This window comes from Dermacentor variabilis, chromosome 4 (assembly GCF_050947875.1).
Source record: "Dermacentor variabilis isolate Ectoservices chromosome 4, ASM5094787v1, whole genome shotgun sequence".
NCBI lineage: Eukaryota > Metazoa > Arthropoda > Arachnida > Ixodida > Ixodidae > Dermacentor > Dermacentor variabilis.
Genome location: NC_134571.1, coordinates 212,912,667 through 212,933,570, shown reverse-complemented (window position 1 = coordinate 212,933,570; position 20,904 = coordinate 212,912,667). Strand labels below are relative to the sequence as shown.

General features: G+C 48.3%; 1 protein-coding gene across 1 annotated transcript in view; it reads right to left on the bottom strand.

Annotated features, from left to right (window-relative positions):
* The window catches only part of LOC142578515 (transient receptor potential cation channel subfamily M member-like 2), a 442,858-nt gene that overhangs the window by 170,349 nt on the left and 251,605 nt on the right, over nt 1–20,904 (bottom strand). The window contains exon 19 of the mRNA XM_075687892.1: nt 3,971–4,145. Within this exon, the coding sequence (XP_075544007.1) occupies nt 3,971–4,145 (175 nt within the window). The remainder of the gene's footprint in view (nt 1–3,970; nt 4,146–20,904) is intronic.

Sequence of the window (20,904 nt, the reverse complement as noted above, 5' to 3'; positions counted from 1 at the left end):
ATACTCTCTAGCTTTGAGGTTATGTCAAGCAATACTTTAGCTAGTTCTTTAATGGTACCCGGCGGTTTGTCCGCAAGAACCTGTCCAAATGATTTCAGCGTATTTTCCCCCATTACAATTGTCCTACAACAGAGCAACAATGCAGAGCGATCCAGCAGCTATAATTTGAACCCGAGATGAACATTTGAACGCTTACGTACCTGCCAGGTCCGGGTTTAGTACATGGCAGGTGCTACTTGCTGCCTGTATTGCTCTGAAGTGATGCTGGCTCCATCCAGACAGGGCTCTTATAGCAAAGCCAAGGTGCGTCGTTTGCCAGAATAGCCGCTGCGCGCATCAGCCGCTGTGGTGACAGCGCGATCAGCCGTTCGGGCGATAGGTCCATCGTAGGCCACAAGTCAAGTCACCCTCTTCTTAAGCAATCTTTCGTAGATATGCCTCGCAGCTGCGCCGTCAGAAGAGGATTCAGCAGGCACGGCGACGCTAGATACGTGTTGATCCGCTCACTGGGAAACGCTGCATAGATGCAAGGTCCGGGTTAAGTACATGGCAGGTGCTACTTGCTGCCTGGATTGCTCTGAAGTGATGCTGGCTCCATCCAGACAGGGCTCTTATAGCAAAGCCAAGGTGCGTCGTTTGCCAGAATAGCCGCTGCGCGCGTCAGCCGCTGTGGTGACAGCGCGATCAGCCGTTCGGGCGATAGGTCCGTCGTAGGCCACCAGTTAAGTCACCCTCTTCTTAAGCAATCTTTTGTAGATATGCCTCGCCGCTGCGCCGTCAGAAGAGGATTCAGAAGGCACGGCGACGCTAGATCCGTGTTGATCCACTCGCTGGGAAACGCTGCAAAGATGCAAGGTCCGGGTTTAGTACATGGCAGGTGCTACTTGCTGCCTGGATCGCTCTGAAATCTTTTGTTTCTCGACGGCTTCATGCTGCAGAGCAACGTTACAGCCAGCTGGACAAGGAAGGTTTGGCCCTCATGTTCGTTGTCGAACGCTTCGACCAGTATCTGTGGGGCCGGACGTTCGAGGCAGTCACGGACCAGAAGCTGCTGTTGAGGCTGCTGGGGCCTGACAAGGCAGTTCCTGTACAGGCTTCGCCTCGAGTGGTACGCTGGGCCTTGAGGCTCTCAGCTTACAGTTACCGGCTGGTTTACCGTCCGGGAGAGCACCTGGGACTCGCTGATGCCCTGAGCCGCCTGCACATGCCAGAGTTGCCTGACGCTGTGCCAGAACCTGATGAAGTGTTCATGCTGGAACACGCGTTCCCATAGGTACTCTCCAGATCTGCGGTATCTCAAGGGACCAGCCGGGACCCAGTCCTGTCTCATGTGGTCAAGGCGATGTCCCGTGGAGAGGAATTGGCGCCGCAGGCCTATAGCCACAATGCCGCTGAGCTGAGCTTGCCGCAGGGCTGCCTACTGTGGGGTTCTACGGTGGTGATCTCACAAAGTCTCCGGTCCAGGGTCCTGCAGTTGCTGCACGAGGGTCATCCTGGCGTAGAAAAGACCAAGATGGTGGCGCGGTCCCATGTTTGGTGGCCTGACCTGGACCAGGACATCGCTCACTTGGTGCAGAGCTGCCAAATCTGCCAGGAGCCTCGCGTCATGTGGAAAACACCTCCTGGCAGTTCCCACAGAGACCCTGATCCCGCCTACATCTACATGTGGATTTTGGGGGACCCTTTAAGGGCCATTACTTCCTGGTGGTGGTGGACACCTTTCCGAAGTGGGTGGAGGTTCTACCTGTCATCACTCCATCAGCAGGCGCGCCCATTGCAGCGCGACGACAGGTCTTTGCCGCCCAGGAGTTGCCGGATGTCATCGTGTCCGACAATGGTCCTGCTTTTGCCATCGCAGAGTACCTGGCCTAGCTGACGAAAAACGGACTCCGCGGTATAATGGTTCCACCGTACAACCTGTTTCAAATGGTGCAGCCAAGCGGGTGGTGCAAACCATCAAAGACAAGCTGAAGACGAGCCAGACTGGAGATTTCCGGACGCAGATTTGCCCGGATACTATTTCAGTACCGGACCGCGCCCCACGATGTCATTGGCCGTGCCCCCTGTGAGGTCCTTCTCGGTCGGATTGGTCAAGACACCCTCGGACGTCTTCCATCCGGACCTCCGATCCACAGTGCTTTTGAAGCAGCTGAAGCAGACGCTGGCTGCTGACCAAGGATGCCGTCCCGGGCCTTTGCCAGAGTCGGGAGCTCCAGTTTTCGCCAGGAACTTCCGTCCTGGCCAACCCTGGTCTGCGGACAGGTGGTGTCTCCTGCCAGCGCCTCATTGCTGCTCGTCCGCATGCCAGACGGGGCCGTGTGGCACAGACACGCTGACCATGTCAGGCTTCGCCTCGGGACCTGGCCAGCACCCTTGACTGCCATTTCTGAGTTCCAGCCCGCAGGAGGACTAGCGGCCGCACCAGTCGCACCACCCACCTCGGAGGCGGCAACCGTAGCCAGTGGTGCGGCACCCGTTGGACCGGTGTCGAGCCCAGCACAACTCACGAGGCCGATCATTGCAGACCCTCCGGATGGAACGAGGCTGGCTCAGGCAGCACCCGGCATGGCCACACCCGACCCATCAACACCGGTGCCCAGGTGGAGTGCTCGACGGCGAAGGCCACCGGACAGTTACTCGCCTGGATAGCAGTCACCGTCGACCCAGCAAGGGTGGAGGCAGAGCCTCATATTTTGTAGATGGACGTTTGTTTTTTATTTACCAAACAAACTGTGGGTAAGGGGGTGTAGCAAGCATGTGACGCCTCCGCAGGCATAATGTTCGTTCGCCGCCCGGCTCGGTGGCCTGCTAAAGCTCAGCAGGCAAGATTGGTGACCGCATCGCCATAAACACCGACGACCACGGCTGCTCGTCGTGTTACAAAAACAAATTACTGAATTTAGTTTTGTCGTATCTGGGTCATTTGGCGCCAGAGAAGTTTTCATAACTGGCAGTGTTGAGCCTTTGGTGAAAACAAACATCGCGGGTTTTATGTGCGAAAGCCACCCAGTTCGATATCGAGCTCTCAAATTTCCAACGGGCATTAAGGCTCTTTGCAAGTGAGAATGATGCAAAAGGTGATGTCAACGTTTACGAGAGGATTGTGCCATTTCATGATAACCTTAAAAATGCAAGAGGGATGCGTGGAGCTTCTTTTAAATTCTGCGAACTACGCTTTTTGAGTACCGAGCTTATTTAGAAAAGGGCCCAAAATTTTAAGGAATAGGAGCCTAGCAACCTTTGTCATGCAAAGTGAACATTGAGACTTTCCAATATAAGAACACCGTCTTGAATAAATGAACCTGTGTTAACAACAAAAACGGCTACTTATGACTTGGGTTCCCCGTCTTCAGTATACACCGATAAACACTCAAATAGAAGCCTTTGGGCCGTTATTTGTGAATCCGTGAAAACGGAAAGAACTCAATTACCTGGCCTTGAATTTCCTTAAAATTTCTTGCCCTGTTCTCTTCCCTTACTTTTCCCAACGGTTTCCAAGTATTTAGGACAGATGTAAGTTTGGTGGGACAACGAAGAAAGGCGGACATGGGAGTACCCAGGAGAAGCTCCCCGCAAACCCCTCTACCGTTTCAACTTGAGAGGTGGTAAGAGTAGAACTTGTAGAAAAATAAATACAGAAATATCCGGAACCCTACTTATACTCTCGCTCAGGAAGACGGTTCTGCCCAGCACCAGTGATTAAGGTTGCACCTCACCAGCAGTATGGAATACAGGTTCAGATAATGCAATCAAATGAGATCATTTATTCTTTATAATGCCAACAATTAACTTAGTTATCGTTGCAGCTTAATCGATCAATTGAAAATGTCAAGTACAATTTTTATTCATATGCGTATCGAATAACACAAAAAGTTTGATCTCAATTGCAAAACCCCACCTATTGCAAGCCTGACATGCATACGCATTTGATAGCATTGGTTAGAACAAAGAAAAACAAGGACACACTTACCTGGTAGGTCAACAATCGGCGTGAGAAAGAATGCAAAAAAGGCTTTGTGAAAAATCCTTCGCAACAGCTCTATAGTAAGAGGGTAATCTGGGTATAATATTGCGTGAGTGACAATCCCTCCGCATATTACTACCAAGAGAGCCATGCGCATGAAGCTTGTAAAGTCACGAACAACCTGGAAGAAATATACATGGGCTCCGTTCAGTGTGGCTTCCGTAAGACGACACCTACAGACCCAACCCATTAGGCGCAATAATAAATTCAAAAACATTGAATTTCGAAAAATTATCTTTGGTAGATCTTGAAGTTTGCACACGCCTTTGGCTTGAATATTATGTCGGTCTCACACGAACACTTCTGGTGACGACCACACCCGATTTGGATTAAGCTAGATTTGGATAGATTCTTACTACACAGTCTTTGCGATCGCTATTTTGCACGATCCGGATGCGGACAATCGTGACCCGTGAATCGCGATCACATCTCTTGATCGCAATCGCAGGCTGGAGTTGGCGCCCCCTAGCGCATGGTCTCGAAGATAATAAAAAGAAAAAGCAAAGGCAACTAAGAAAAAGTTTACGAACCTTTTTATGAGAAGTTGTAAGCTGTAAAATTGAAATATTGTCCTACTTCAAAATATTTTCCATATGTGAATTTGCAGCTAAGGCATTGTGCAATTCTGTGAGTTGCCGGCGATCACCAGACGATTATTATTTGAACCAGATTGCTGAACTGTGTAACATTGACCACTGTTGGTTGCGATCAAGAAATACGATCCGGATTGACCCCGGCCGCGATCAGAAGTGCACGTGCGTTTCAAGGAGGTCGCGCATTGCTTATTTTCTATCAAACGAAAAATTCCAGTTTTATAGGCTTCAGGTGACGGTGCCGATCAAAAGCAGGCAACATTTTGATTCCTCAGTGCAGCATCATCATCATCATCATCATCATCATCATCATCATCATCAGCCTGGTTACGCCCACTGCAGGGCAAAGGCCTCTCCCGTACTTCTCCAACAACCCCGGTCATGTACAAATTGTCGGCATGTCGTCCCTGCAAACTTCTTAATCCCATCTGCCCACCTAACTTTCTGCCGCCCCCTGCTACGCTTCCTTCTCCTTGGAATCCAGTCTGTAACCCTTAATGACCATCGGTTATCTTCCCTCCTCAATAAATGTCCTGCCCATGCCCCCCCCCCATTTCTTTTTCTTGATTTCAACTAAGATGTCAATAACTCGCGGTTGTTCCATCACCCAATCTGCTCGTTTCTTGTCGCTTATCATTATACCGATCATACGTCTTTCCATATCTCGTCCCATCGTCGTCAATTTAAGTAGAACCCTTTTCGTAAGCCTCCAGGTTTCTGCCCCTTTAGTGAGTACTGGTAAGACAGCTGTTATACAATTTTCTCTTGAGGGATAATGGCAGAATGCCGTGCATGATCTGAGAACGCCTGCCAAATGCACCCCAGCCCATTATTATTCTTCTGATTATTTCAATCTCATGATGCGGATCCGCGGTCACTACCTACCCTAAGTAGATGTATTCCCTTACGACTTCCTGTGCCTCACTACCTATCGTAAACTCCTGTTCTCTACCGAGCCTGTTAAACATTATTTTAGTTTTCTGCAGATTAATTTTTAGATGCACCCTTCTCCTTTGCCTCTCCCGATCAGTAAGCATACATCGCAATTGACCCCCTGATTTCCTAAACAATACCATCAGCGAATCGCTAGTTACTACGGTATTCTCCATTAACTCTTATGACCAAATCTTCGCAATCCAGCTCTCTGAATACCTCCTGTAACACGCTGTAAATAGAATTGGAGAGATCGTATCTCCCTGTCTGACTCCTTTATTTATTCAGATTTTGTTGCTTTCTCTATGGAGGACTATGGTGGCTGTGGAGCCGCTATAAATATCTTTCAATGTGTTTCCATACGGCTCGACCGCACCCTGATTCCATAATGCATCCACGACTGCCGAGGTTTCGACTGAATCAAACGCTTTCTCGTAATCAATGAAAGCTATATATAACGGTTGGTTAATTTCTGCACTTTCTCTCTCACCTCAATGATAGTGCGAATATGGTCCATTGTTGAGTAGCCTTTACGGAATCCTGCCTGGTCCTTTGATAGAGAAATGTCTAAAGTGTTCGTGATTCAATTTGCGATTACATCAGTAAATACTTTGTAGGCAGCGGAGAGTAAGCTGATCTGTCTACAATTTTTTAATTCTTTGGCGTCCCCTTTCTTATGGATTAGGATTAGGTTAGCGTTCTTCCAAGATTCTGGTACGCTCGAAGTCATGAGGCATTGCGTATACAGGGTGGCCAGTTTTTCTAGAACAATCTGCTCACCTTCCTTCACCAAATGTGCTGTTACCTGATCCTCCCCAGCTGTCTTCCCCCTTTGCATTGCTCCTAAGATTTTCTCTACTTCTTCCGACGTTACTTGTGGGATTTCAAATTCCTCTAGACTATTCTCTCTTCCATTATCATCGAGGGTGCCACTGGTACTGTATAAATCTCTATGGAACTCCTCAGCCACTTGAACTATCTCATCCATAATAGTAAAGATATGGCCGGCTTTGTCTCTTAACGCATACATCTGACTCTTGCCAATTCCTAGTTTCTTCTTCACTAATTTTAGGCTTGCTTCATTCCTGAGAGCATGTTCAATTCTATCCATATTATACGTGCTTATGTCAGGTGTCTTAGGCTTGTTGATTAACTTCGAAAGTTCTGCCAGTTCTCTTCTAGCTGTAAGGTTAGAGGCTTTCATGCATTGGTGTTTCTTGATGAGATATTTCGTCTCCTGGATAGCTTGCCGGTATTCTGTCTATCGGAGTTACCACCGCCTTCTATTGCACACTCCTCAATGATTCCCATAAGATTGTCGTTCATTGTTTCAACACTTAGGTCCTCTTCGTGAGTAAAGCCTGTTCTGTGGCTTGATCCAGAATTCCTCTATTTTCCCTCTTACTGCTAACTCATTGATCGGCTTATGTACCAGTATCTTGCGTTCCCTCCTGAAGTCGAGGTTAACTAGAGTTTCTACCATCCTATAGTCACTGCAGCGCACCTTGCCGAGCACGTCCACACCTTGTGTGATGCCAAGGTTAGCGCAGAGTGTAACGTCTATTTCCTTTCTAGTCTCGCCATTCAGGCTCCTCCACATCCACTTTCGGCTATCCCGCTTGCGGAAGAAGGTACTCATTTTCCGCATATTATTATGTTCTGCCAACTCTACATATAACTCTCCCCTGCTATTCCTAGAGCCTATGCCATATTCCCCCACTGACTTTTCTCCAGCCTGCTTCTTGCCTACCCTGGCATTGAAGTCGCCCATCAGTATAGTGTATTTTGTTTTGACTCTACCCATCGCCGATTCCTCGTCTTCATAGAAGCTTTCGACTCCCTGGTCATCATGACTTGATGTAGGGGCGTAGACCTGTACAACCTTCATTTTGTACCTCTAATTAAATTTCACAAGACCTGCCACCCTCACTTTAATGCTGTAGAGTTCCTGTATATTACCAGCTGTATTCTTGTTAGTCGGGAATCCGACTCCTTGTTCTCGTCTCTCCGCTAAGCCCTGGTAGCACAGGAGGTGCACGCTTTTTAGCACTGTATATGCTTCATTTGTCCTCCTATCTTCACTGAGCCCTATTATGTCCCCCTTACTGCCCTCTAATTCCTCCAATAGCACTGTTAGACTCGCCTAACTAGATAACGTTCAAGCTTTAAACGTTGCCAGGTTCAGATTCCAATGGCGGCCTGTCCCGATCTAGGGATTCTTAGCACCCACTGCTGTGTCACAAGTCTGACCGCCGCCGTGGTCAGTTGCTTCGCAGCAGCTGGGGACTGAGGGCTGGGGTTTGTTGTATTCATATGGGAGGTTGTGGCCAAGTACTGCACCAGGGTGGCCAATCCTGCCCTGATGAGTGAGTGCGTTACCGGTTCTGGTCACCGGGATCAAGCCGCCCTCCAGGCCGGTTTATGCAATTTTATCCACACGCAGATTTTTTTTTGTGATCCGGTGGAAAATTTTGTGGCACTGGTATTCGAACCACGGTCCTCTTGCACGCGAGGCTGATGCTCTACCTCTACGCCACCGTTGCAGTGCAACGTTCTTCCACAGACAGACAGACAATGAACTTTATTTACGTTCGTCCATAAAAAAATTAAATATTCAGGAAAAACTTTAAAGGAAGATTTCACCACAAAGCAAGACAGACGACGCTGTTGGCAGAGTATGTAGAGAACTTGTTTTCAAAAACGTAGCTTTCACTGTGCCAACATAATTCCATCCCTTTAGCATACCTACGTTACAGCGTTTAAAGCTGGAGCATGCGTCGTTAGCTTGGTATCCTCTACAAGCACACCTGATTAACCATATTGTTACGGAAGGATTAAGGAAGAGAGGAAGAAGATCGCGAGAGGCTCCCTGGTGCGTGTTGTTGGTCAGCCAGCATCACTACTCTGACTAATCTTGTATATGAATACAGTAAATATAGTCTTTCTAATCTCACAATATCCCACTAACATATTGGTGGGAGGTGCAGGGTGTCACGGCAGGAAACAGAGCTCCAGATTAGATGTCGCATCACCATCCCCACCATGAATGACGGTTAACAGGCGGGATCAATGTCATTGTCGCCTCCAACATCACCGTCGCCAGCTACATCGCTGCAACCTTCGGCTGTGGTTTTGCAACCCAAGGATCCTGGAACTTTCTGCGGGACCGATGGCGCCAGAGTTGGAGTGGGTGGCTATGGACGAACGCGTGATTTGGATCAACAGATGGGAATCTACGCTTATCCTAGCTAACCTGTTGTTGTACCTATGAGGCATGGAAAAGGTGTGGTACGAAAACCACGAAGGCGAGCTAACCAGCTGGGACTAATGCAAAGAGAAGTTGACAGAGTTCTCTGGCAAACCAGCCGGCCGTAATATTGCTGCAAAGCCCTGAACTGCCCTCCCGTGCCCAGTCTCCACGGAGTGCTATGTCTCCCACATCCAGGACGTGCTGCCACTTTTTCGGAAATCTCATCACGACATGACACAACCTTAGAAGGTCGGGCACGTGCTTAGGGGCATTCCTGACGACGCCTTTAATCTGCTCATGTGCAAAAGCTGCTCTACTGTTGATGCTATTGTCGAGAGGTGTTATAGTTCAATTGATTAAATGGTCGGATAGCAGAGCACGTAGCGAGAGGACACAGAGCTTCGGTAACACAGGCACAAGGCTTCCAATCACACGTTGTCGCCGTCTTTCTCGAAGCAGTACCTGCTGCTCGTTCTTCTACAGTACAATTACCTCCCCGGGGAAGAGGAGCCGTCTCGGCGGCCTACGGGCAAGATAGCCCAGGTGGGCCAAAGTACGGCTTGAGTCGCTGAACGTGCACGATTTCGCGCCCTCGGCGGCGCTTATCGGAAGGTGGCTCGAGGGGTTCTACCAAATAGTTCACAGGGGACGTTTGACTGGTGACACGGTAGGGACCCTGGTACTTGGAAACAAGCATGGGTGAAAGTCCAGGGCTGGTAGCGGGAACCCGAAGGCAGACTGGTGAGTCAGGGGCATAGGGTGCCGGAGTGGAGGGAATATCCCGAAAGTGCTTCTGTCGCTGCTGATCTTCCGAAGTAAATGGGCGGGCGAGCTATCGGCACTCTTCCGCGTGTGCAGCAGTTTTGGACAGGGTAGTAGCCTACCTTGTGTCAGGGCGATACGAAAGGATGGTGTCCATTGTTCAGGAAGGCTCGCGTCCGTAAAGAAGAAAGAACGGGGAAAATCCTTTAGTGGTCTGCATGGCGGTATTATAAGCGTACGTCATGAAGAGCAGAATTCGGTCCCAATTGGTTCGGTCAGATGCGACTCACATGGCTAACATATCGCCAAGAGTGCGGTTAAAGCACTCAGTCATGCCATTAGTTTGCGGGTGGTATGCAGTAGTAGTAAGGTGAATGGCGTTGCATTCCTTGAGCAGTGCATCTATAACATCAGACAGAAAGACGCGGCCTCTGTCGCTCATCAACTCTCTTGGGGCTCCATGACGAAGTATGCTGTTACGCAGAAGGAACCCGGCAACATCCCGCGCAGATGCGTTGGGCAGAGGCGAAGTTCTACTCCTGCATGTGTGCATTGCGGGTCATCGTGAAACGCTGCACATACGTCCGAACGTAGATGCCGAGGAACCACGAGTAACCATTTGCGCCCGTCCGAGAGGTAGTTACGGCGGTACAGGAGCCCGTCACGAACAGCGAAGTCGTGTGCTTGGCGACGAAATGCACGGCCAGTAGAAGGCGCTGATGGGTCTGACAGAAAAGCCGGCATAGCAACAATCCATGGATCCTTCTGCTGCTCCGAAAGGATATCCGTAGCGGTAAGGGAGGACTCGCATATTCGTACTTTCTGATAACTGGGCTGGCCTGACACTGGGGAGCGAGACAAGGCATCCGCGTCCGAATGTTTACGGCCTGAGCGGTACAGCAGTCGAATATCATACTCTTGGAGGCAAAGCGCCCATCGAGCGAGGCGACCTGAAGCATCTTTCAAGGACGACAACCAGCAGAGTGCATGCTGGTCCGTGATGACGTCGAACGGGCGGCCGTAGAGAGAAGGACGAAACTTAGTTATGGCCCACATGATAGCCAGGCATTCTTTTTCTGTAACGGAATAGTTAGCTTCTGCTTTAGTGAGTGCGCGGCTAGCGTAGGCAACAACGTATTCATCGAAGCCAGTCTTTCCTTGTGCAAGACCAGCGCCAATTGCGATGCCAGCGGCATCGGTGTCTATTTCCGTCGGTGCGCTGGGGTCAAAATGTCGAAGTATGGGGGGGAGGTTAGAAGACGGCGCAGCGTCGTGAATGCGGCATCGCAAACTGGCGGCCAAGCCAAGAGGTCGTGGTTACCCGCGAGAAGCTGTGTCAAAGGCGCTATAATGGTGGCGAAGTTGCGGATGAAACGACGAAAATAGTAGCATAATCCGATGAAGCTGCGGAGTTCTTTTGTAGTCTTAGGTCGTGGAAATTCGGCAATGGCTTGGAGTTTGGTTGGATCTGGTAGCACAACATCTTTCGAAACAACGTGGCCAAGGATGACTAGCTGTCGGGCGGCGAAGTGACACTTCTTCAAGTTCAGCTGGAGTCCAGTATCGGCAAGGCAAGTGAGCACGCGTTTGAGTCAGAACAGGTGAGAAGAAAAGTCCGTGGAAAAGATGACAATGTCATCGAGATAACGAAGGCATGTCTGCCATTTGAGGCCCCACAGGATGTTATCCATCATTATTTCAAAAGTTGCAGGCGCATTACAGAGGCCAAAGGGCATCACGATAAATTAATATAAGCCGTCACGCGTAACAAATGCCGTTTTAGGACGCTCTGCATCAGCCACCGGGACCTGCCAATAACCGGATCGTAAGTCTAAGGACGAAAAGAATTCAGCGCCTTGGAGGCAGTCCAGTGCGTCGTCGATACGGGGAAGACGGTAGACATCTTTCCGGGTTATCTTGTTGAGTCTTCGATATTCCACACAAAAACGAATTGTCCCATCTTTCTTTTTTACCAGCACTACCGGGGAAGCCCAAGGACTGTGTGATGGCTGTATCGCGCCGCGTCGGAGCATGTCTCCTACGTGCTCATCGATGACACGGCGCTCCATCGCGGACACATGGTATGGACGTTGGCGCAGCGGCGCGTGGCTGCCGGTGTCGATATGATGAACGACTGTGGAGGTACGGCCTAAACATTATTTCTGGAGGTCGAAAGAAGTTCGAAATCGGTTACGGAGGTCGAGGATCTGCGTGCGCTGACTCGGAGTGAGGTTCGGATCGATAGACGGAGCAAACACTCGGACACATGCAGGCGGAGGCGCAGAGACAGTGAGAGTCATGAAGTCAACGTGAAGAGAAGTCGAGTCATCAGGCACATCGTAGACAGAGCTCGTGTCGAATTCATCTGCAAAACCGAGGCACTCGCCATGATGTAAGCTTGACGGACACGAAAATAGATTCGAAACGTAAAGTGCGCTGGTGCCCTGGCGAAAGGGAAGGAGGGCAAAGGAAAGCAAGAAGGGATGACGGCGTGCAGCAAGCTGAGATGGCGTGAAAAGAACTGTGGAATCGTAGAAAGCAGCACATGAAACGGGTACAAAGGCGGAAGAGAATGGAAGAATATCAGTGACGGTGGCGACGAACACTCGAGCAGAAGGTAGAGGAAAATCTTCAAAAAAACTGCCGCAAAATGGAGTCAGCGCAAGTTTTGCACGGGTACGGGCGCGATGAGATGAGAGGAAGTCCCATCCTAGAATGACGGCATGAGAGCAGCGGGGAAGAACAACACATTCAATGTGGTATAAACTGTATTGTATGGCGACACGCACGGTACATGTTCCTAAGGGCTCAATAGGCTCAGCGCTTGCTGTGCGTAGCGAAATGGCAGAAAACGGCGTCGCGATTTTGCAGAGCATACGTTGAAGCTGGTCAGCAATCACGGACACTGCGGCACCCAGGTCGACAAGCGCGTGAACGGCGGTACATTCGGCAAAAATTTCAATGACGTTCGTAGGGAATAAACGAGGGCTTGAGCAGTTCGAAGAGATCGCAGTTCTTGCCTCCGGAACTGCGCCTTTTAGTTTTCCTCCACAGCTGGAGGGTGGCGGACGATGGGGTACAGGGAACGTCGACGGGGAGATGGAGACCGACGAGTGTTGAATCTTTGGGTAGCAGGAGATGAAGGAGCGAAGTGCGGAACTGGTGGGGAATAGCAGGACTGGGAGTCGGGAGCATCCCCTCGAAGTCTCGCAGCATCGGGAGGGTACAAACCTCGCCGGTGGCAGAACCATTCCACGTGGCCAGCAAAGCCACACCCGAAGCATATCGGCCGGTTGTCTTGGGTACGCCAAGGACTATCAACAGCGGGCCTAGGTAGCGGTGCACTGGTCGGAGCTGGGCGTAGGGGCTGTCGAGGCGCGCAGAAGCCGCTTCTGGGCAAGTAGTTGGCAGCCGCAGAAGGCGAGGCGTAGAAGCCGCTTGTGGGCGTGTAATGCGCAACTTCAGGCGGAGGTCCTCGCCTTGCGACGACGGCAGCGTACGTGAGCGGAACCGTCGCTGAAGGTGGCTGATTAGCGAGAGGTAGCGCGTCGCTTATTGTTCATGGATGATGCGTCGCAGTTCCGGGGACAAAGAAGACTCAGACGACTGGGTAGCAGGCAGCAGTGACAGTTGGCGCGCCACTTCTTCGCGAACGAATTGCTTGATTTGGTCGAGGAACGAAGAGTGGGCGGGAGCAGCACTGGAACTGTCAGAGGCGGAAACTGCCTCTAAAGGAGACGGTTTCTAACATCGAAAAAAGCATTGAAGTAATGTCTGACAAGTATGATGAACTGCTGAAATGTCTTGCTGTACAAGAAAGCTACACAAAAAATGTGAAAGCGAGGGTAGAAAAGCTTGAGCAAAAGGCCCGATGTAGCGAGACGGAGACTGAAAAGCTGGTCACTGAAATCAATGAACTTGAATGGAGAAACCGTCGTATAAACTTGGAATTTCATGGAATTCAGGTTACTCCGAAGGAAGACTTGTTCATGACAGTGAACAGCGTGGCAGGTTTGTTAGAAGTCCCAGAATTGAGTAAACTGAATGTTGATGCTATTCATCGCCTTCCGGCGAAAGCAGGCAAGGTCCCAGGAATAATCGTTCGATGTGCACGACAAGCCACCAGGGATAAATGGTTGGAAAATAGGCGGAAACTTAGAGACAATGAGCAGTACTTTTATACTAGAAAATATGACAACCCGATATCGGCAACTGTTTGTAACAGCAAAAGAGTGGGCAAAGAAAAAGGGCTACAAATATGTCTGGTTCATAAATGGCAAGATTTATCTGCGTAAGGCAGACGACGATTCTTCTGTCATCGTGCGCAGTGAACGGGACCTTCCGACATGATCTATCTGTGACAGTCAATCCTGATCACATTGTTTGTTTTAATATTTTATGTGTGAATCAACACGTCATAACTTTCTCTTGCCACATGAAGGGAATGCTGTTATCTAGGGCTATCAAATAAGCACTTTGAAAAGCCTTCACATGAATGTTTGTTCGTTTTGTAACAAAGAAGACTCTATCGAGCATTTTATTTCCAGTTTTTCATTTCAGTTTGATGTGATAATGCTCACTGAAACGTGGTGTAAAATGATCTTGGTCACTTCGTTTTTACACCTTATCAGTCATTCTCCTTAAATCGCTCAAATCGTCGTGGCGGCGGCGTAATGATGCTACTAAAGGAAGGGATACAATGTGAACTGCTTTCTCGTTTCTGTGTTTCTTGCGGCGATTACGAGGCTTTGACTGCGAAAGTGAACTATTCTGTTTTCTCTATATGTTATCGTCCGCCTAATGGAAATGTTGAAAACTTTTTTGCGTTCTGCGAAGAGTTCTTATCGTTTATTTCTGAGGCTTGTTACTATGTTCTATCTGCTGGCGACTTTAATATTGATTTGTTAGGAGATTCAGCAGCCAAAACCACTATGAATATGCTCATTACTTCAAACGGGTGCTCAAACCAAATCAATTTGCCTACTAGGATTACAGAACATAGCGAAACTTTGTTAGACCTAATTATTACTAACTCGGTCATTGAAAATAACATTGCGGGTGTGATGACCTGCGACTTGAGTGACCACCTTCCTACCTTTATAATATTAGATAGACACAATCATCATAGTAAAAAACAATTTATAAATGTCCAAATAATAAATCCTACTCGCCTAGATGCTTTCAGGAATGACGTGTTGAATTCTGATTTCGACTATCTTATTGCGATTAATTGCACTGACAAGGCGTATAAGATGTTCGTTGATCACATCGCTGAAATGTATAAACGGCACTTTCCGCTTAAGCAACTGAAACTTGGTAAGAAAATACGCAAGCCTTGGACCATGCCAGAGCTCATTAAAAAGATCAATGAGAAGATTACTATGTACCATCAGTTTATAAAAACTAAAGATCCCCCAAAACTCAAGGAGTTTAAGATGTACCGATATCAGCTAAATAAAGAAAGAAAGCTAAGCAGACAGAACTATTTTCATGCGGAACTTGACACCTGCTCTCGTAAGCCTGATCTTTTGTGGAAAAAGTTGAACACTGTTTTAAATCGCAGTAACTCGTCCCCAAAAGCACTTAAACTTAAATACGGTGAAGTCGAGATGTCCGGTCGCGCCCTGGCAAATTTATTTAATAACTATTTTGTGCAGTATGGTGATTATTTTCCAGTGTCTGAATTTGCAAGATTCTTGCCCCCTAGTAACCAATCTACTTTCTTTCTTGAGGCCGTTAGCGAAGAACAAGTTCGGTCTGTTTTTATGTCTCTTCAAAACAGCTCTAGTTGGGACGTTGAAGGTATGCAAATTCGACCTCTTAAACATATTATGGATCTTATCGCACCGATTTTTACCCATATACTTAACCTTTGTTTTTCAAGTGCCGTTTTCCCACAAAGAATGCAGGTGGCTCAGGTTAGGGTATTGTTCAAGAAAGGTGATCGAAATGACATCGAGAATTTTCGCCCTATCTCATTGTTGACAATATTTTCAAAGGCGTTTAGAAAAGATTATTCATGAGCGCCTTTCAGTTTTTTTTCAGAAATATGACCTTTTAACCCCAGCTCAATTTGGGTTTAGAAAGCATAGGTCTACGGAACTAGACTTGATACAACAAAAAGTGTTTATTTTATCACAGTTTTCAAGTAAGATGGTTGTACTGGGCCTGTACATTGACTAAACGAAAGCATTCGACTGCATTATTCATTCCATCTTATTCAAAAAACTTGAATTGTATGGAGCGCGTGGTCATTATTCGAACCTTATATAATCTTACCTTGACTATCAGCGGCAGTATGTTCAAATAGGTGAGCACTGTTCCGACCAAAAACTGATTGCAAGAGTAGTGCCTCAAGGCAGCATGCTTGGTCTTTTTCTTTTTAACATCTATATAAATGATCTGGTAAATACATGCGCTGTAGCCAAATATATATTGTAGGCCGCCGATGACAGCATATTTTTTCCCCTACAGACTGTGAGCAAATCAGCTAAATAGCAAACTCCGCTCTTGCAAACCTTCTGGAATGATCTGTAGTAAATCAGTTAGAGGTTAGCACCAACAAAACTAAGGCTGTGCTATTTACACCGAAATCAAAACGGGCAACTATGAACGTAGATCTTATCTACGGCACCAGAAAAATAGAAATAGTAAGTAGTATTAAAATTCTAGGGGTCACGTTTTCGCAAAATATGCTATGGGACATTCATGTAGATTCTATTTGCACTAAACTCTCAAGTGTCGTTGGTATTTTATCCAGATCTAGGTCGATATTACCTTTAAGCGTAAAAAAACTGATAAATAATTCTCTTTTTTACCCTCACCTCTCGCCCTGCTTTTTAGTATGGGGATCTACCACAGTAACTAACTTAACAAAGGTGTACATCCTGCAAAAAAGATAATTAGGCTTCTTTTTTTTATATCCCCTACAATTCTGACACACATACTCTGTTCATTAAAGCAGATATAATGCCTGTCTGGAAATTGTTTAGCTATACACTAATTGTTAGCTTTAAGTGCGAATTAAAAGAAAATCGAATTTCTTTCGCAACCTAGCCAAGCTAGAAATAAAGCCTACGTCCTATACTATACCTCAGTCTGATTAATGGAATGTGGTCACTCCCAGTGCTAACTACTATATGGGTACACAATCGTATATTTTGCCTAAACTTCTTAATAATCTGAATAAACGTGGAATTGATTTAAGTCGCACTACAGTTCGCGAACTGCGCCACGAGATATGTCATGTTTTTGAACAATTTTAATATTAGACTTCCTTGTGATACATTAAATCGAATCAATTTTGCATTCGTCTCTTGTTAGAATCCTGTATGTTTCATGTATGCTCCTGTACTGCCTTGTAGAAGGGACCGTGGGCTCTAGTCAAGCTGTTCAGCAGCTTTTACCCACGGCCCCTCCATTGTTTTGATGGATATAAAGATTATTATTATTATTATTATTATTATTATTATTATTATTATTATTATTATTATTATTATTATTATTATTATTATTATTATTATTATTATTATTATTATTATTATTATTATCATTATCATTAAAGCCGAAACAATGTCGACCGGCGCGGCAGCTCGGCGCGTAGTAAGGCGTTGTTTGCGGAGCTCATCATAGCTCTGGCACAGTGTAATGACCTCGTCAATCGTTTGAGGATTTTTCGCCAGGAGCATTTGGAAGGCGTCATGCTCTATGTCCTTCATGACATTCTTCATCTTTGCAGAGTCGGGCATGGAGGGATGAATGCGCCGGCAAAGGTCAACTACGTCTTCAATGTAGCTGGTGAAGTTTTCACCCTTCTGCTGAGCGCGACCACGCAAGCGTTGTTCTGAGCGAAGCTTGCGCACAGCAGGGCGACCGGAGACTTCTTTGAAACAATGGGTAAATGCTGTCCAGGTGGAACTGTTGGATTCGTGATTTTGGAACCAGAGATTAGCGACTCCAGAAAGGTAGAAGATGACGTTAGTCAGTTTAGCTTTGTCATACCACTTGTTATGCGCAGTCACGCGATCGTATGACGCAATCCTCCACGTCATGGTCGTCGTTGCCGCTGAAGACCGGAGGGTCTCGTTGGCGTAGAGCACCGGAGCAGACGACAGGCGATGCCAGGGGAGGATCGGGCTGCGCGGCGTCCTGAGGCATGGCAGAAACGGTAGGGAGCGTCCGGCTGCGGAGTTCCAGGTTTGGGAAGTGATTAAATGGTCGGATAGCAGAGCACGTAGCGAGAGGATACAGAGCTTCGGTAACCCAGGCACAAGGCTTCCAATCACAAGTTGTTGTCTTCTTTCTCGAAGCAGTGCCTGCTGCTTGTTCTTCTACAATACACTATCGATAAAGAGTAACGACCGTTCGAGCAGGCCAAAAGCCGACGCGTCTTGCAACCATTCGCCATACTTACCAATACTGCCACAACGACGTCTTGTGAAGATCAGCCTGCACAGCAGCATGCGTGGACATCAAAGAACGTGGTGCGAATCGTTCGGGGTGAACTGGACGCGACGGCACCCGCAGCTTTCTGTTCGCGTAGGGCTGATGCGACCCCTTTTTCAGTTCCCGTCGTACTAGACATCGTTCACAAGGAACTTGAAAACAATGGCCTACATTCAGTCTATGCTGTCGCCAACCCCAGAGCCAATGAACACCCTTCTACAATTTTCGCTCCAACCCGACGCTTCTCTCCGCGTTATCGCAACCCGACTGAGTGGAGAACAGCGGACCGCCAGCCGATATGTTTCACCTGTCGCCGCATTGGTCATGTCGACCGATACTATCGCAACTCATAGCCCTCAACACCTCGCGAGTCGAGCAACCTGAGCCTTTTTTATGGAAACTTCCGCAATGTTCCTCCCACCGCCGAGTCTAACAGCGCCGACAACTCTGTTAGGAACACGTGGTACAGTAGCTCACCATCGCCGCGCGGACACCAGTCTTGTTCACCGCAAACACGTCGCCCATCTTCCCGTTCGCAGCAATCGCGTCGCATTTCCTCCCCAGTGGCTTTTGGCCGCACCTTTTCGGAAAACGAAGAAACGCAGCCCTCTGAGGTGGTGCTGCATTGCCTATTACAGAAGGAAATCTGTATGTGCCCACAAAGAGAAGTGTAATTGACGTTAAATTAGACGGAGTACCTGTCGAAGCACTCTCAAACACTGGATCCCACGTTCGGTGATGAGTGCTAGCCCACGTAGACGTTCAAAGAAGGTCTTCACCCCAGCAGCTGCCCGAGTGCTTCGTGTGGCCGACGGCGGCGCGGAATATGTACTGTTCTTCGAATATGTACTGCGCCTTTAACTATAGCCGGCTGCCCTACTTCTGTGCCATTTGCTGTGACCGACAACTACCCTCAAGACGCTATCCTTGGATTGGAATATTTATCCAATCATTCCACTCTCACTGATGGTGCAGCCGGCGTTGTTCAGTTCGAACTGCCTCAAGTCGCCGATGCTCCGAGCACCACCCCCCCATACTTGCGCTAGCTCGAAGATGTACGTCTGTGACCTGAAGAAGTCACTTACGCCGCTTTGACCGCGCAGCCACAGATTCCTGATGGTGCTCCACGTGTTTTTGAACCGAAACGCTGCTCTTCCGCATACGTTGGTGACAATTACTAATAACAACGTCGTTCTTCCGCTTCTGAATTTCAGCCTGTGCCCTCAAGTGCTTCCAGCCGGCATGTTCTTGCCCTCACGGCGGCCGCATTTCGAAGGGGGCGAAATGCGAAAACACCCGTGTGCTTAGATTTAGGTGCACGTTAAAGAACCCCAGGTGGTCAAAATTTCCGGAGTCCTCCACTACGGCGTGCCTTATAATCAGAAAGTGGTTTTGGCACGAAAAACCCCAAATATTGTTATTATTATGTTCTTACCCAGCGCTTCTAATACTTCCGAATTTGACATTGAAAGTCTGAATGACGAGTGGTTTCTTAGCACCAATTGCAGCTCACAGCCCTGGTTCACTAACGGATGACTTCGCGAAGACGATGGCACCTAACCTCACCTCTGCACCGGACATACGTCTCCTGCTCGAATCGTACCGCGACAGGCCGTTAGGCCCAACATCTGTTGTTCACCATCACGAATTCAATTCGTCGTCGTCCCTATCGTGTATCGCATGCTCAGCGCCGAGTAATCCAATCAGAAGTGGACTTTGCACCATCAAGGGCTCATCGAGCCATCAGCCAGCCCTTGGACATCGCCTGTCGTCCTTGTGAATAAGAAAGATGGTACCTGGCCTATTTGCGTCGATTATCGCCACTTAAACAAGATCACGCGAAAAGACGTCTACCCACCATCACGCATCGATGCAACCTTGGACTGCTTGCACGGAGCTAAATACTTCTCGTCCATCGACCTTCGATCCGGCTACTGGCAGATTTCAGCTAACGAAATGGACCGCGAGAAGACGGCCTGCATCACGCCAGATGGCTTGTATCAGTTCCAAGTCATGCCATTTGGCCTATGCAGTTTTCCTGCGACATATGAACGTATCATGGACTCTCTTCTGCGTGGCCACAGATGGACCACCTGTCTCTGTTACATTGAAGACGTTATTGTTTTTTCTCCCACGTTCTGCAGCCACCTTACCCGACTCGCTGCCATAGTTGCGGTCTTTCGAAAAGCCGGGCTTCTGCTGACCTCAACGAAGTGTCAATTCACGCGTCGTCAGATTACCGTGTGGGACACCTCGTTGACGCATCCGGTGTCCAATCAGATCCGGAAAGAGTTCACGCCGTACGAAGTTTCCCTCTGCCACGTTCTGCTTCTGACGTGCGCTGCTTCGTCGGCCTGTGTTCTTACTTTCACCATTTCGTCAAAACTTCGCGTACGTTGCTCGGCCTTTGACAGACCTTCTAAAGAACAACACGCCTTTCTCATGGGGCCTCGAGCAGGCTCACGCGTTCGCCACTCTCATTGCATTTCTAACCACTCCTCTAATACTTGCCCACTTTGATCCATCTGCACCAACCGAAGTCCACAATGACGTAAGCGGCCATGGCATCGGCGCTATTCTCGCCCAACAGCAGAATGACGCCGAGTGCGTGATAGCTTACGAGAGCTGCCTGCTGTCACCTACTGAGAGAAATTACTCCATCACCGAGCGAGAGTGCTTGGCTTTAGTTTGGACTGTCGCCACGCTCGGGCCATATATGTATGGTCGCAGGTTTTCAGTCGTTACAGACCACTACGCACTGTGCTGGCTGTCTTCGCCCCGGGAACCGACAGGATGGCTTGGTCGCTGGGTTTTGCGGCTCCAGGAATTTTAATTTATTGTCAACTATAAATCTACACGTCTGCACAAGGACGCTGAATGCCTCTCTCGTCACCCAT